General features: G+C 44.0%; 1 protein-coding gene and 1 pseudogene across 1 annotated transcript; one reads left to right on the top strand and one right to left on the bottom strand.

The window, feature by feature from the left end:
* Positions 1–565: 565 nt before the first annotated feature.
* On the bottom strand, positions 566–3073 carry LOC134626590 (heat shock 70 kDa protein 1-like; annotated as a pseudogene).
* Positions 3074–4189: 1116 nt separating this feature from the next.
* LOC134626588 (heat shock 70 kDa protein 1-like) lies at positions 4190–6683 on the top strand. Its single transcript, XM_063472536.1, has 2 exons — positions 4190–4321; positions 4641–6683. Exon 2 carries the CDS (start codon positions 4664–4666, stop codon positions 6584–6586), a length of 1923 nt encoding a protein of 640 aa, XP_063328606.1. The 5' UTR covers positions 4190–4321; positions 4641–4663; the 3' UTR covers positions 6587–6683.
* The last annotated feature ends 7206 nt before the right edge of the window (positions 6684–13889 follow it).

Below are 13889 nucleotides of genomic sequence, written 5' to 3'. Positions count from 1 at the left end.
GCTGTTTTTAATCAAGTCAAGTCACGGTCTTATGAACACTAAGTGATAACTAGTCAATAATTTACAGGAAAGCAGCAAATCTTCACGTCTAAGACCTGAAAATAATTTATTTCAGGCATCTTTTAAAGGGAAACAACTAAAGTAGAGATAATCAAACGAAAGAAGAGCAGAAAATATGTCTTTATTGCTTCAAGTGACAAGTTGAGTTAATTTTGTTAATATACTCGGCTTTATGGCCGTAAAGTCTAATATTTAAAATGAAATGATAATCAAACCAAAATGACAATTATATTATATTTCACTCTCACTTTATTGTTTTGGCAGAGATGAACAACATATTGACAAATCAACACATGTGATTTTTTTTTCCAGTGCAAAGAACAAGTAAAAAAACATGAACATCACATTTAAATCAGTATTTTTATTTTTTATTCTTTTTTATTTTATTTTTTACATGGAAGACTTGTAAACATTTGTGGCTTTAGCAGCTTATATCATGAAAAATATACAAACTGAGGATCATCAGACATTCAAAAACACAGCAGTGGTATAAAAACATTTTTAAATCACAGTAAAGTTCATGACGCAGAGACATCGTGGAAAACAGGCAAATATTCTTTTTTGTATTGACTATAAAAATATGACTTAAGTCAAAGAGTCCGATGTGAGTGTGCAACAGTCCCAGTGAGCTCAGAGTCCATCTTCAGGGCCTCTTTAGTCCACCTCCTCAATAGTGGGCCCCTGGGAGCCGGCTCGTGCCTGCTCTCCACAGGTAGCACCAGTAGGCATCCCTCCCTGATACAGCTTGCTGATGATGGGGTTGCACACTTTCTCCAGCTCTTTCTGCTTGTGTTGGTACTCCTCTTTATCAGCCAGCTGGTTGTTCTCCAGCCAGGCGATGGCCTCGTCACATTTCTCCACCACCTTCTTCTTGTCCTCCTCGCTGATTTTGCCCTTCAGGTTGTCGTCCTGCACGCTGCTCTTCATGTTGAAGGCGTAGGACTCCAGGGAGTTCTTGGCACCGATTTTGTCCCTCTGAAGGTCGTCCTCGGCTTTGTATTTCTCTGCGTCCTGCACCATCCTCTCGATCTCTTCTTTGCTCAGTCGGCCCTTATCGTTGGTGATGGTGATCTTGTTCTCTTTGCCGGTGCTCTTGTCCACCGCAGACACGTTCAAAATGCCGTTGGCGTCGACGTCGAAGGTGACCTCGATCTGCGGGACGCCTCGTGGGGCGGGCGGGATCCCCGTCAGCTCAAACTTGCCCAGCAGGTTGTTGTCCTTGGTCATGGCTCTCTCTCCTTCGTAGACCTGGATCAGGACGCCGGGCTGGTTGTCGGAGTAGGTGGTGAAGGTCTGGGTCTGCTTGGTGGGGATGGTGGTGTTGCGTTTGATCAGGGCCGTCATGACCCCTCCGGCCGTCTCGATACCCAGGGACAGAGGCGCCACGTCCAGCAGCAGCAGGTCCTGAACGTTGCCCGAGGTGTCGCCCGAGAGGATGGCGGCCTGGACGGCGGCGCCGTAAGCCACGGCCTCGTCCGGGTTGATGCTCTTGTTCAGCTCCCGGCCGTTGAAGAAGTCCTGCAGCAGCTTCTGGATTTTGGGGATTCGGGTGGAGCCTCCCACCAGGACGACGTCGTGGATCTGTCCCTTGTCCAGTTTGGCGTCCCTCAGGGACTTCTCCACCGGCTCCAAGGTTCCCCTGAACAGGTCGGAGCACAGCTCCTCAAAGCGAGCCCTGGTGATGGAGGTGTAGAAGTCGACGCCCTCAAACAGAGAGTCGATCTCGATGCTGGCCTGGGAGCTGGAGGACAGGGTCCTCTTGGCCCTCTCACAAGCTGTGCGCAGCCTCCTCAAGGCTCTCTTGTTCTGGCTGATGTCCTTCTTGTGCTTCCTCTTGAACTCCTCCACAAAGTGGTTCACCATGCGGTTGTCAAAGTCCTCTCCGCCCAGGTGGGTGTCTCCGGCCGTGGACTTCACCTCAAAGATGCCGTCTTCGATGGTCAGGATGGACACGTCGAAGGTGCCCCCACCCAGGTCAAAGATCAGGACGTTCCTCTCTCTGGACTTGCCTTTGTCCAGACCGTAGGCGATGGCGGCCGCCGTGGGCTCGTTGATGATCCTCAGGACGTTGAGGCCCGCGATGACGCCCGCGTCTTTAGTGGCCTGTCGCTGGGAGTCGTTGAAGTACACCGGGACCGTGATGACAGCGTTGGACACCTTTTGGCCCAGGTAGGCCTCTGCGATCTCCTTCATCTTCACCAGCACCATGGAGGAGATCTCCTCGGGGTAGAAGGCCTTGTCCTCCCCTGATTTTGGGCTTCCCTCCGTCTGAAATCACCTTGAAGGGCCAGTGCTTCATGTCCGCCTGCACCACAGGTTCATCAAACTTTCTTCCAATCAGCCTCTTGGCATCAAACACAGTGTTGCTGGGGTTCAGAGCCACCTGGTTCTTGGCTGCGTCCCCGATGAGCCTCTAGGTGTCTGTGAAGGCCACATAGCTGGGGGTGGTCCTGTTGCCCTGGTCGTTGGCGATGATTTCTACTTTCCCGTGCTGGAAAACCCCCACACAGGAGTAGGTGGTGCCCAGGTCGATGCCGATCGCTACGCCTTTAGCAGCAGACATCTTGATTGCTTCGACTTAGTCTCCTAAAGAGGAGGAGAAAACATCAGAGAGGAACATAATAGTAATAATAATAATAACAATAATAATAATAATAATAATGTGTAATTATGGAGCCTGATAAACTGCAGTTAGAGTTTAAACATCAGCACTTTGTTCTTTCATTCATGTTGAACATCATTCATTTTATTCACTGTTTTTAAGTTTAACTTGAATTTTTCTTCTCATGTGCATGAAAACTGTTTTTAAATGCTCTTCCAAACATGTTCCTTCAAAATAAAATTGATGTGCTTTGGTGTTGCACATTTCAGAGTAAAGCGCCTCAGAATTGGAGGTTGTACCTACAGTCGTGTGTCGCTGCTCTGTGCTGTGAAGAGGAGTGATTTTCTTCTTCTACTTCTTCTTCTTCTTTTTCTCTGGATCTTCTGCTGCGTTCTGATTTCTTTGTGTTGCTCTCTCTGCTCTCACACCGGCGGCTTTATATCTGTGGAGCTCGCTGTCTGGTTGCTTCCAGACGTTTCACCCGCAACCACATCAGGTGTGCGTTAACGGGCCGGTACAGCTTCCTATCTGGAGCCTCAAAATAAAACACAGTTAAGTCACATGAAACTTTGTTTTGTTTTACTTTGAAAGCTACTTCCGGTGTTTTTAATATTAGTTTAGCTCACTTGACAGATGTTTCTGGAAACGTCGACCAATGAGATACGCGAGCGCCGCTTTTTCAAAATAAAATAAATTTTCTGTTGGAGAATTTTCTGGAGAACTGAATCAACACTGAACAGAAACGTCTAGATTTTGATTGTGAGACACATTCATTTTGTTTTTATTAGTAATTATCGACTCCAGCATTCAGCTGACATAAAAATAAAGATTAAAGAAACAGACCTTTATTTAGAAATCTTTGCTTTCAGACACTGAACCTTTATGTCCTGGTTTTATTTTCCCCTTTTCACATAAGAGTGACATTTGCTCAGTACTCAGCTTTAAAAATGTGATCAATAATTTGAGTAATTTGCTATAGATGCACGAGACCCTGAAATAACAGTAGATAACAGAAAAACGTCCCATATTATAATAATAAGTATTTAATGGATATCCCCCTGTTCAGTCACCGCAAAGGCAGAGAAGTCTCGTGGCAGAGTGTGCAGGGAAAGAGTAACGGTGTCAGAAACCTGAAAGACATTAAAAGCTTGGTAAAGTCCTGCACTGACAGGTGAAGAATGACTGAATCCAGTGTGTGCAGATGTCTCATTTAATAGTGATAGTAATAGTGAGAATAATAACAATAGTGATTTATTAATCACAAAGAGTAATGGCATAGAAGTCAAAGTTTGTATCCGAGTCGTTCTTTCGGCTTCACGGTGATTCTGATTAAGCTGCTTCAAGTGGTCCGACTTGAGTTTCACAATAAGACGAGTGGCTGTTCAAACGCAGTTACTGAAGCTCATTTTGAGCAGGATGTGTTTTATTTTGAAGCTCCAGATAGGAAGCTGTACCGGCCCGTTAACGCACACCTGACGTGGTTGCGGGTGAAACGTCTGGAAGCAACCAGACAGCGAGCTCCACAGATATAAAGCCGCCGGTGTGAGAGCAGAGAGAGCCACACAAAGAGATCAGAGCGCAGCAGAAGATCCAGAGAAGAAGAAGAAGAAGAAGAAGAAAATCACTCCTCTTCACAGCACAGAGCAGCGACACACGACTGTAGGTACAACCTCCAATTCTGAGGCGCTTTACTCTGAAATGTGCAACACCCAAGCACATCAATTTTATTTTAAAGGAACATGTTTGGAAGAGCATTTAAAAACAGTTTTCATGCACATGAGAAGAAAAATTCAAGTTAAACTTAAAAACAGTGAATAAAATGAATGATGTTCAACATGAATGAAAGAACAAAGTGCTGATGTTTAAACTCTAACTGCAGTTTATCAGGCTCCATAATTACACATTATTATTATTATTATTATTGTTATTATTATTATTACTATTATGTTCCTCTCTGATGTTTTCTCCTCCTCTTTAGGAGACTAAGTCAAAGCAATCAAGATGTCTGCTGCTAAAGGCGTAGCGATCGGCATCGACCTGGGCACCACCTACTCCTGTGTGGGGGTTTTCCAGCACGGGAAAGTAGAAATCATCGCCAACGACCAGGGCAACAGGACCACCCCCAGCTATGTGGCCTTCACAGACACCGAGAGGCTCATCGGGGACGCAGCCAAGAACCAGGTGGCTCTGAACCCCAGCAACACTGTGTTTGATGCCAAGAGGCTGATTGGAAGAAAGTTTGATGAACCTGTGGTGCAGGCGGACATGAAGCACTGGCCCTTCAAGGTGATTTCAGACGGAGGGAAGCCCAAAATCAGAGTGGAGTACAAAGGGGAGGACAAAGCCTTCTACCCCGAGGAGATCTCCTCCATGGTGCTGGTGAAGATGAAGGAGATCGCAGAGGCCTACCTGGGCCAAAAGGTGTCCAACGCTGTCATCACGGTCCCGGCGTACTTCAACGACTCCCAGCGACAGGCCACTAAAGACGCGGGCGTCATCGCGGGCCTCAACGTCCTGAGGATCATCAACGAGCCTACGGCAGCCGCCATCGCCTACGGTCTGGACAAAGGCAAGTCCAGAGAGAGGAACGTCCTGATCTTTGACCTGGGTGGGGGCACCTTCGACGTGTCCATCCTGACCATCGAAGACGGCATCTTTGAGGTGAAGTCCACGGCCGGAGACACCCACCTGGGCGGAGAGGACTTTGACAACCGCATGGTGAACCACTTTGTGGAGGAGTTCAAGAGGAAGCACAAGAAGGACATCAGCCAGAACAAGAGAGCCTTGAGGAGGCTGCGCACAGCTTGTGAGAGGGCCAAGAGGACCCTGTCCTCCAGCTCCCAGGCCAGCATCGAGATCGACTCTCTGTTTGAGGGCGTCGACTTCTACACCTCCATCACCAGGGCTCGCTTTGAGGAGCTGTGCTCCGACCTGTTCAGGGGAACCTTGGAGCCGGTGGAGAAGTCCCTGAGGGACGCCAAACTGGACAAGGGACAGATCCACGACGTCGTCCTGGTGGGAGGCTCCACCCGAATCCCCAAAATCCAGAAGCTGCTGCAGGACTTCTTCAACGGCCGGGAGCTGAACAAGAGCATCAACCCGGACGAGGCCGTGGCTTACGGCGCCGCCGTCCAGGCCGCCATCCTCTCGGGCGACACCTCGGGCAACGTTCAGGACCTGCTGCTGCTGGACGTGGCGCCTCTGTCCCTGGGTATCGAGACGGCCGGAGGGGTCATGACGGCCCTGATCAAACGCAACACCACCATCCCCACCAAGCAGACCCAGACCTTCACCACCTACTCCGACAACCAGCCCGGCGTCCTGATCCAGGTCTACGAAGGAGTGAGAGCCATGACCAAGGACAACAACCTGCTGGGCAAGTTTGAGCTGACGGGGATCCCGCCCGCCCCACGAGGCGTCCCGCAGATCGAGGTCACCTTCGACGTCGACGCCAACGGCATTTTGAACGTGTCTGCGGTGGACAAGAGCACCGGCAAAGAGAACAAGATCACCATCACCAACGACAAGGGCCGACTGAGCAAAGAAGAGATCGAGAGGATGGTGCAGGACGCAGAGAAATACAAAGCCGAGGACGACCTTCAGAGGGACAAAATCGGTGCCAAGAACTCCCTGGAGTCCTACGCCTTCAACATGAAGAGCAGCGTGCAGGACGACAACCTGAAGGGCAAAATCAGCGAGGAGGACAAGAAGAAGGTGGTGGAGAAATGTGACGAGGCCATCGCCTGGCTGGAGAACAACCAGCTGGCTGATAAAGAGGAGTACCAACACAAGCAGAAAGAGCTGGAGAAAGTGTGCAACCCCATCATCAGCAAGCTGTATCAGGGAGGGATGCCTACTGGTGCTACCTGTGGAGAGCAGGCACGAGCCGGCTCCCAGGGGCCCACTATTGAGGAGGTGGACTAAAGAGGCCCTGAAGATGGACTCTGAGCTCACTGGGACTGTTGCACACTCACATCGGACTCTTTGACTGTTTGAAAAGTAACTGTTCATGTTCACATATTTTCCATGTAAATATATTCCTGATGTTTGCACAACGATCACTACTGATTTTTTTTTACATTTTCTGAGATAATTTCTATAAATGTAAATATTTATTTAAATATATTTCTTCACTGAGTTTCTAATAAAAAGTAAACTAAAAATATTAAGCTGTTTTTACGCTTTCAACAAACCTGAAACTTTTCTACCCTACTTGAGCACTCACAGGGCTTTACAAGTATCTTAACATAGGCATATATTCAGGAGAAGACAATAAGGAAATACATTCTCTTTGAACTTGGCTCTTATACTATTACATACGAAAGTAAAAATTCATAATTAACAGTTAAATGTTTAAACTAAATATATTAAATGATCCCAAATTTTCTTTCAGTGTTATTCATGTGTAATGTTGCAGCTGTTATGACCACTAGGGGGCTGTGAGCATCTACAGGAGTCTGCAGAGACGCCATCATCTCACACTGAAACAGCCCCGTGAACATTTTTACAAGATAACCACAAAAAGCTTTAGGTCAGATGTCACTCATGGAGACTTTCTGGAACATTGATCAAACAATATAATACATCTGTTCAAGCATCAGCACTACTCATACTGATTACCAGTAATAAACTTCATGCAACATAAATCCAGTCAGAAGATGACGGGTTGTTGAGTTTTTCCCTCTAAGATCATAAATGGATATTTTGTACAGAACCTTGACCAACTCTTTGTATGACATTTGATAAAATAATCAGAAACAGACACAAACGGACAAAGAGAGACTTTTTATTAGTATTTTATTTTTTTCAAGATGACACAAAGTAAAGATCAAAACAGTCACTGAAAGGAGAATAAAAGACCTAAGGCAGCAGACTCATCTAGCTCAGATGCAGCACTGCAGCGAATATCCTGCAGGCTGGATTCCAAACATCACAACACACCTGACTCTGTAAGGTGGACCGGCGGGGGAGCTGAGCATGAAGATTCATCCTGAGTCAGCGCTGTCAGACAACACCAAATATGGCCCAAAGATAACCTGCAGCAGGTGCACAGCGACCACAAAGTTCTGTACAGAAGAACTAACTGGCTAAAAGGAGGCCCAACATGAAGCTATTCAAATCCAGAACCTTCTCACTGTGATGCTGTAATAACACCCTGCCACCCTAACACCATCATAAAAAGACAAAGAAATAAGAGAAAGACGATCCAAAAGGACCGTGAAGGAGTGTAAAATGACACAAACAGATACTAGAGGGCTAAAAAAGAGAAAACAGACTAGAAAATAGATAAAAACAAATGCAAAAGACACAAAATAAGTAAAACATGATGAAAATTTACCGTGAAGAGAAGTGATATGGGCACAAGAAACTGAAAAACATAAAAAGACTGAAGGAGCACAATATAATGTGAAAGGCCCACAGAGCGACACCAAATGGCTCCGAAGAGCTTCATGGCTTCAGTTAGACACACAATGACACTAAATGGGCACAAAGGGATGAAAACACAGTGAAAAGGTAGTGAATGACTGAAGTAATGCACAAGGATCACAAAGAGATGTGAACAGAGCTGAAACTAGAGGAAACAGGACTGTGGAGAGGCACAAACCGACAGAGAAAGCTATGAAGATGATTTAGAAAAGCTTCAAACACGTCCAAAAGAAACACAACGGGACTGAGATCAGTTACAGGCTCTTTAAAACCATCATGGATGGGGCTGCGGGGCCTTAAACATGCCTGTTTAATCTGAGGTCAGTCACACAGCTCAGGTGAGCTCAGGTGAGTTCCTGCTGCAGGAAACACTTCCAAGTTTTTCTTTCTGCTCACAAACTCTCAAACTTCTGCTTGCTTTTGATTTCTGGAGCTTCTGGAACTTTCTGTTGCAGGGGCATTCAGCTCCTGCTCTGATTGGCCGATTCAGCTGACGTAAACACGTCAAGTTGTCACTGATATTTAGGACAAAGCCGGAAGTTGTGCAGCTCAGCTTTCAAAATAAGACACTGAGCTGTCTTTTGTTTCACTTTGGTTTGTCAGTTGTTTTTGTAGAGTATAGTTTCAGCGCAGACGTCATCACGTGGACGCGGCGCTGAGATGGCGGCAGAGCGTTAACCTCAGGGAACGAGGTCTTTTCTAAGCAAGAGCAGCAGCTGTAAAGCTGTCAGAGTTCACTGCTGATTTTCATACATCTCCATGATCACTGAAATAAAATCTAATTAGGTAATATTTCAAAATAAATGCCCAAATAACTGCCCCGAGGCATTTTAAAGCTGTCTTTACTGACCCATCCTTGGGATAGCTGTAGTAATCCGACTACTCTCACACAGATGGCACAATATTTACTTTATATATAAGGTTCGTTTTTATTCCATTAATTTTGGAAACTAAAGCCCTTTTTGAGCTTCTGGTTTCGTTTCAGTTACCTCTAAAAACCTCTTGGCAGCATTTTATTTTGAAATGCTTCACCGGATGTTCCAGCTGCTCCTGACTCCACCTTTTCTGCCGAGTTTTCAAAGAAACGTCTGGAAGCTGGTTTGAGGAGGGCGCTCAGCTTATAAAGCGGGGAGGAAGCGCAGTGCTCCGGGCTGCTCGAAGAGGAGGAGGATGGAGGAGCTCCTCTTTATCGCGGGGTCGGCGCAGAACTGTGAGTACCGAGCTGGCTGGTGTGGGTGGAGCAGTGCGGGTGGAGGTTGGGTTGGTGTCTGAGGCTGTTTCATGTTTGCTGAAACTTGTTCTATTCATTGCAGAAATGTTGAACCGCGAAGCAAAGAGACCAAAAAAAGCCAAGTTAGATGTGATGGCGCGGACTGGACTCACTGTGGAGGTCTCTGAGGTTACAGACAGGAAGTGAGTGTACAGATGTTTCAGAGCAGGACGGAAAATCAGCCCAAAGTTGTTTATTCTGGCTTTAATTCACCAAAATCACAGAGAAACACCTGCTGTGGCTGTAAACAGCTGGATGAACAGCAGGCTGAGCTTCTAGAACAATCAGTAAACAGAGGAGGAGCCCCTCCCCTCCCTGTTACAGCGCTGCCTCATGATCTGGAAGCTTCCTCGTGATTTTAAACACAGGAATAAAATCTGAGCTCGTGGAATAATCCTGAAATCAGGATTTATGTCAACAAGGAAAATACTCTACAAAAGAAGGAAACTTTAATCAGAGAAACTACATTTATATTAAGCTGGACTAACCAGCATAGAAACAAACAAATGCTCAAATGTGATTGGATAACATCTGCAGTTGCCTTCCAGAACATTCTGCCTTAATATTTACAGTAAATATCAGTTTTAAATGTTTTTATTTTATGAATAAAACAGTCAGGCTGCCACAAATGAAAGATTTAGCTGCAGGAGAAAGCTTAAAATCAGCATTTTACTCAGATGTTTGTGTTTAGATAAAACTATCTGTAGCTGCCTTCCAGAATGTTCTGCACAATATTCACATCATCATAGAGAAAACTCTAATAACTGGGCCTGAACTCTGAAACCATCCATTAGATTTAATGAGTAAAAATGAAAAATCAAACCTTTTTTGGCTGTAAACAGCTGGATGAACAGCAGGCTGAGCTTCTAGAACAATCCCTGAGTAAAGAGAGGAGGAGCCCCTCCCCTCCCTGTTGCTGCCTCATGATCTGGCAGCTTCCTCACTGAGGACCAAAATCTTGTGATTTTTAAAAACAGGAGTAAAATCTGTGGTTGTGGAATAATCCTGAAATCAGGATTTATGAGAACAAGAAAATATTGTTAGAATTACAAAAAGGTGGAGCTCTCTGGAGACTCAGGGGACTTCTCCACCCCTCAGAACAAAATCATTTAGAAGGATATGATTTTTTTTTTTTTAAAAAAATTCAGAGATATTTAAACTGGATTAAGTGACACAGAAACACTTCAGCTCCTGCTACTCAGAGATGTTGTTTAATTATAATGTCTGTAGTTACCTTCCAGAATAATCTGAGTAATATTTATATTTCCTCACATTTATAGTGACGATCAAAGAGAAACTTGTTGTCAAAGGTAAAAATATTCAGACGGGCTCTGCGGCTTTAAAGCAGCTCAATGTGTTTCTAGAACAATCCTCACACTCACTGTTATTACTCTGCTGGAAGCAAGTCTCTGATTTATTTTTAATTTCTTTAAGCTGAACAACCAACCTGAGAAACCAAGTCAGGATTTAAGAACAAAGTGACGTTACTGGATTTTAAAAAAAGGTTCACCTAGAAAAAAACCTCCAGAACCACAGAGAAGAAAATAATTATTAAAAAAACAAATTTTATTCAGAGCATTCTGTCTGAACCTGGACGGACTGGGATAGACGTCAACACCTGCCATCTTCCAAAAATATTCTGCACATTATTTAGATTTGATTATTCTTCTGCAGTAAGTTTAAACCAGGAGTCAACAAATCTGTCCCCGAATATGAAATGAGGATGATGTTTAGAGGGCGGGGTTATACAGGATGACCTGAGCCAATAAAGACTGATTCAAACTACAAAGTCAATGGTGGAATTTAAGAAAATAAAAAATACTTACCTGCTGGGAAAAGGTTTAGTAGTTATGAGCATGTCAGTGTCCACAGATCAAAGTCTTTAAAATTCATTCAAATCCTCATATTTAATCATGTTTACAGTAAATATAAAGGATTTGTTAGGTTCAGCTTCAGGACTGTGTGAAAACCGCAGTACAACAACTGGCCAGCAGGTGTCAGCAAAGCCTCAGGTCTGCTTACAAATGTTAATAATAAACCTGAGCGAGTACATTACTGATGCTCTGTGCTTCGACAGACCCTCATTATCATGTCTGTAGGCACCTTCCAGAATAATCTGAAGAGTTTCATCTAAAGAGAGAAGTTTAATGAAGAGCTACGTGGACTTATTTGGTTTAATGATGTTTCTGCAGTAAACGAGTAAGAGCAGGGATGGGGACAGTTTATTAGGCATGCTACAGACTCGTCCTCCATGAACTGCCATGAATTACAGCATGAATAACAAGCAGGATATAGACCTGCAAAGCCCAGAGGGATGTGAGCACACTTACAGACGTCAGTGTTTTGTAGGTTTGCTGTTGAAGTGATGGTTCTCGGGCCTGTGGGTTTAGTCTTCCTGCATAAAATCACTTTTCCTGAAAGGTTTTTACGCTCCTCGCTGCAGAGGTATGTTAGCTGTGTGACTGTGGTGAGCGTGCTCAGCCTGAAAGCTCTCATGCAGCTCTCATGCAACAAGGTAAAACATCTCTGACTGCAGGAATGGTGAAACTGAGGTGTAAATATTTAACTGAGTGCAGCTTTCCCAACTCTGTAAAGGCGGTGAGCGTGACGAGGCTGACGTCGCTGATGTTTGAGTTCATTTTCTGTCCTAGTCACTGAAACGTGTTCCAGCTGCTGTGTCTGTGTAGGCTGTGTTTTATTTACAAATGCTTTTCCACATCTCTGCTCTGACTGATGCTGCTACACTGACCCGCTGACAGCCTTTCCTCCTCCAGAGTCCAAACTGGGTTAAACTGGTCCTGATGAAGGACACCAGGTCACCCTGCTCGTGTAAATGTTGACGTGGGGGGAACTTTTTTTTTTTTTTTTTTTTTTTTTTTTTTTTTTTTTTTAAGGTTGTGACTTTAAAGACTTAAAAGACCAGAGAGGATTTTTTTTCTGCAGTCTGAGGTTCGAAGGTAAAAGGACAACAAACATGGTCACATGACTGAACTGGGAGAATTGGATTTGTGCACAAAGAGCTGAATTGATGTAAATTCTATGAATGCTGTGGTTTCTTTCTGTTGCAGAGCAGTTATGGAAAAACAAAATTAAACTACAACAAACAACAATTTTGTATTTTTTGTATTCATTTAACAGGATGGATGATGTGTGAGGGGGCGGGGCTGAAATGTTTAATGAGAAACTGCTGAAGGGCTGAAAAATACTCCATTACAATTATTTGTTTCTCTGTGTTTAAAGATCTTTGAGACTGAATAATTAAATCTGATTTACATTCATTTTAAAATGTTCAGCAGTCTTGCTGCAGAGGTTCATCAACAGAAGGCTGAAACTGACCTTTACTCACATTATGAAGATGCTTTTATTCCTTTATGATAAAAAGTCTTAACAGTGTTTGTATTCATTTATTTGGGACAAATAATAATTAGAGCATCGGTTTAAAGAGCAGGGAGGATACAGGACTCAGTCACAGCTGAGTTGCAGACCTCATCCCTAATTGGACCTTTAAGAAACAAACTGTTAAATGACCCCGAGTGAGACGATGAACCTGTGGTTAAAAAAATAAATATTCAATTACTGATGATTTTAAAGTCCTGTCAGAAAAACTGATCCCCTTTGAAACGTTGAGTTATTAATGGGGAAAAAACAGCTGCTGGTTATAAGAAGAGAAATCCTAAATTTCTATGTTTAGGTTAAAATAATTACACTGGTAAATGAAACCTGTGGACAGTTATTAATGTTATTACTTTAAAATAATCTGCAGATTAAATCCAGCAAATGCCCTCTGCTAACCTGAAGTAAGACTCTGACCACCGGGGGGCAGCGGTTTCCTGATCAGGGGATCTGAAATAAGAACGAGTCTTTAAGGACACCTGCTGACACTGCTCCATCGTGTGGTTAATGTTGGTATTACATGACTAACCCGGCCCAAGTTCAGGTTCAGTCCACCTTAAATACAGATGTTTGGGGCATGAGGTCAGCCTGAGTTTATTTTCAAGATTTTAAACAGTAGTTTACAAAAAGGCGTTTTATTCAGAAACATAAATGATCAGTCAGTTCTCACAAGTTTAAACCGTTCAATAAATAAAATGTAAAAGTACAACAAATATGAAGTACTGGCTGAAATACAGAGCTGCAGAGAAACAGGATTATCAGTTAAAATGTGACGTTTGTAACTTTAAATGTGAGCTGTGCTGCTGACCAGACTCTCAGCTGCTGAGTTGTGTTTATCCACAGAACGATTTCATCTGATTTCTGAGTACATTTGACTTTAAATCCGTCATGTTTATCTGACAGCACTGATTCAAAGAGGATCAACTGAAAATCGATAAATTGTCACAGTGATCAGTCATCTCAGGTATTTCAGCCCAATCTTAATTTACATCATTTTATCCTATTTTCTTTTTCTTTCCAGTGATCATTTAAAACCGATGAATCAAAAGAGGTCAAGGTTAAAAAGCTCAGCTTCATATGTTGCTGAGTGATGTGGTTTACAGAGTAAAGCTGCCAGTCTAATGCAGCTGGAAACAT

The sequence above is a fragment of the Pelmatolapia mariae genome, linkage group LG4 (genome assembly GCF_036321145.2).
Source record: "Pelmatolapia mariae isolate MD_Pm_ZW linkage group LG4, Pm_UMD_F_2, whole genome shotgun sequence".
Taxonomy (NCBI): domain Eukaryota; kingdom Metazoa; phylum Chordata; class Actinopteri; order Cichliformes; family Cichlidae; genus Pelmatolapia; species Pelmatolapia mariae.
This window is presented reverse-complemented; position numbering and strand designations above follow the sequence as displayed.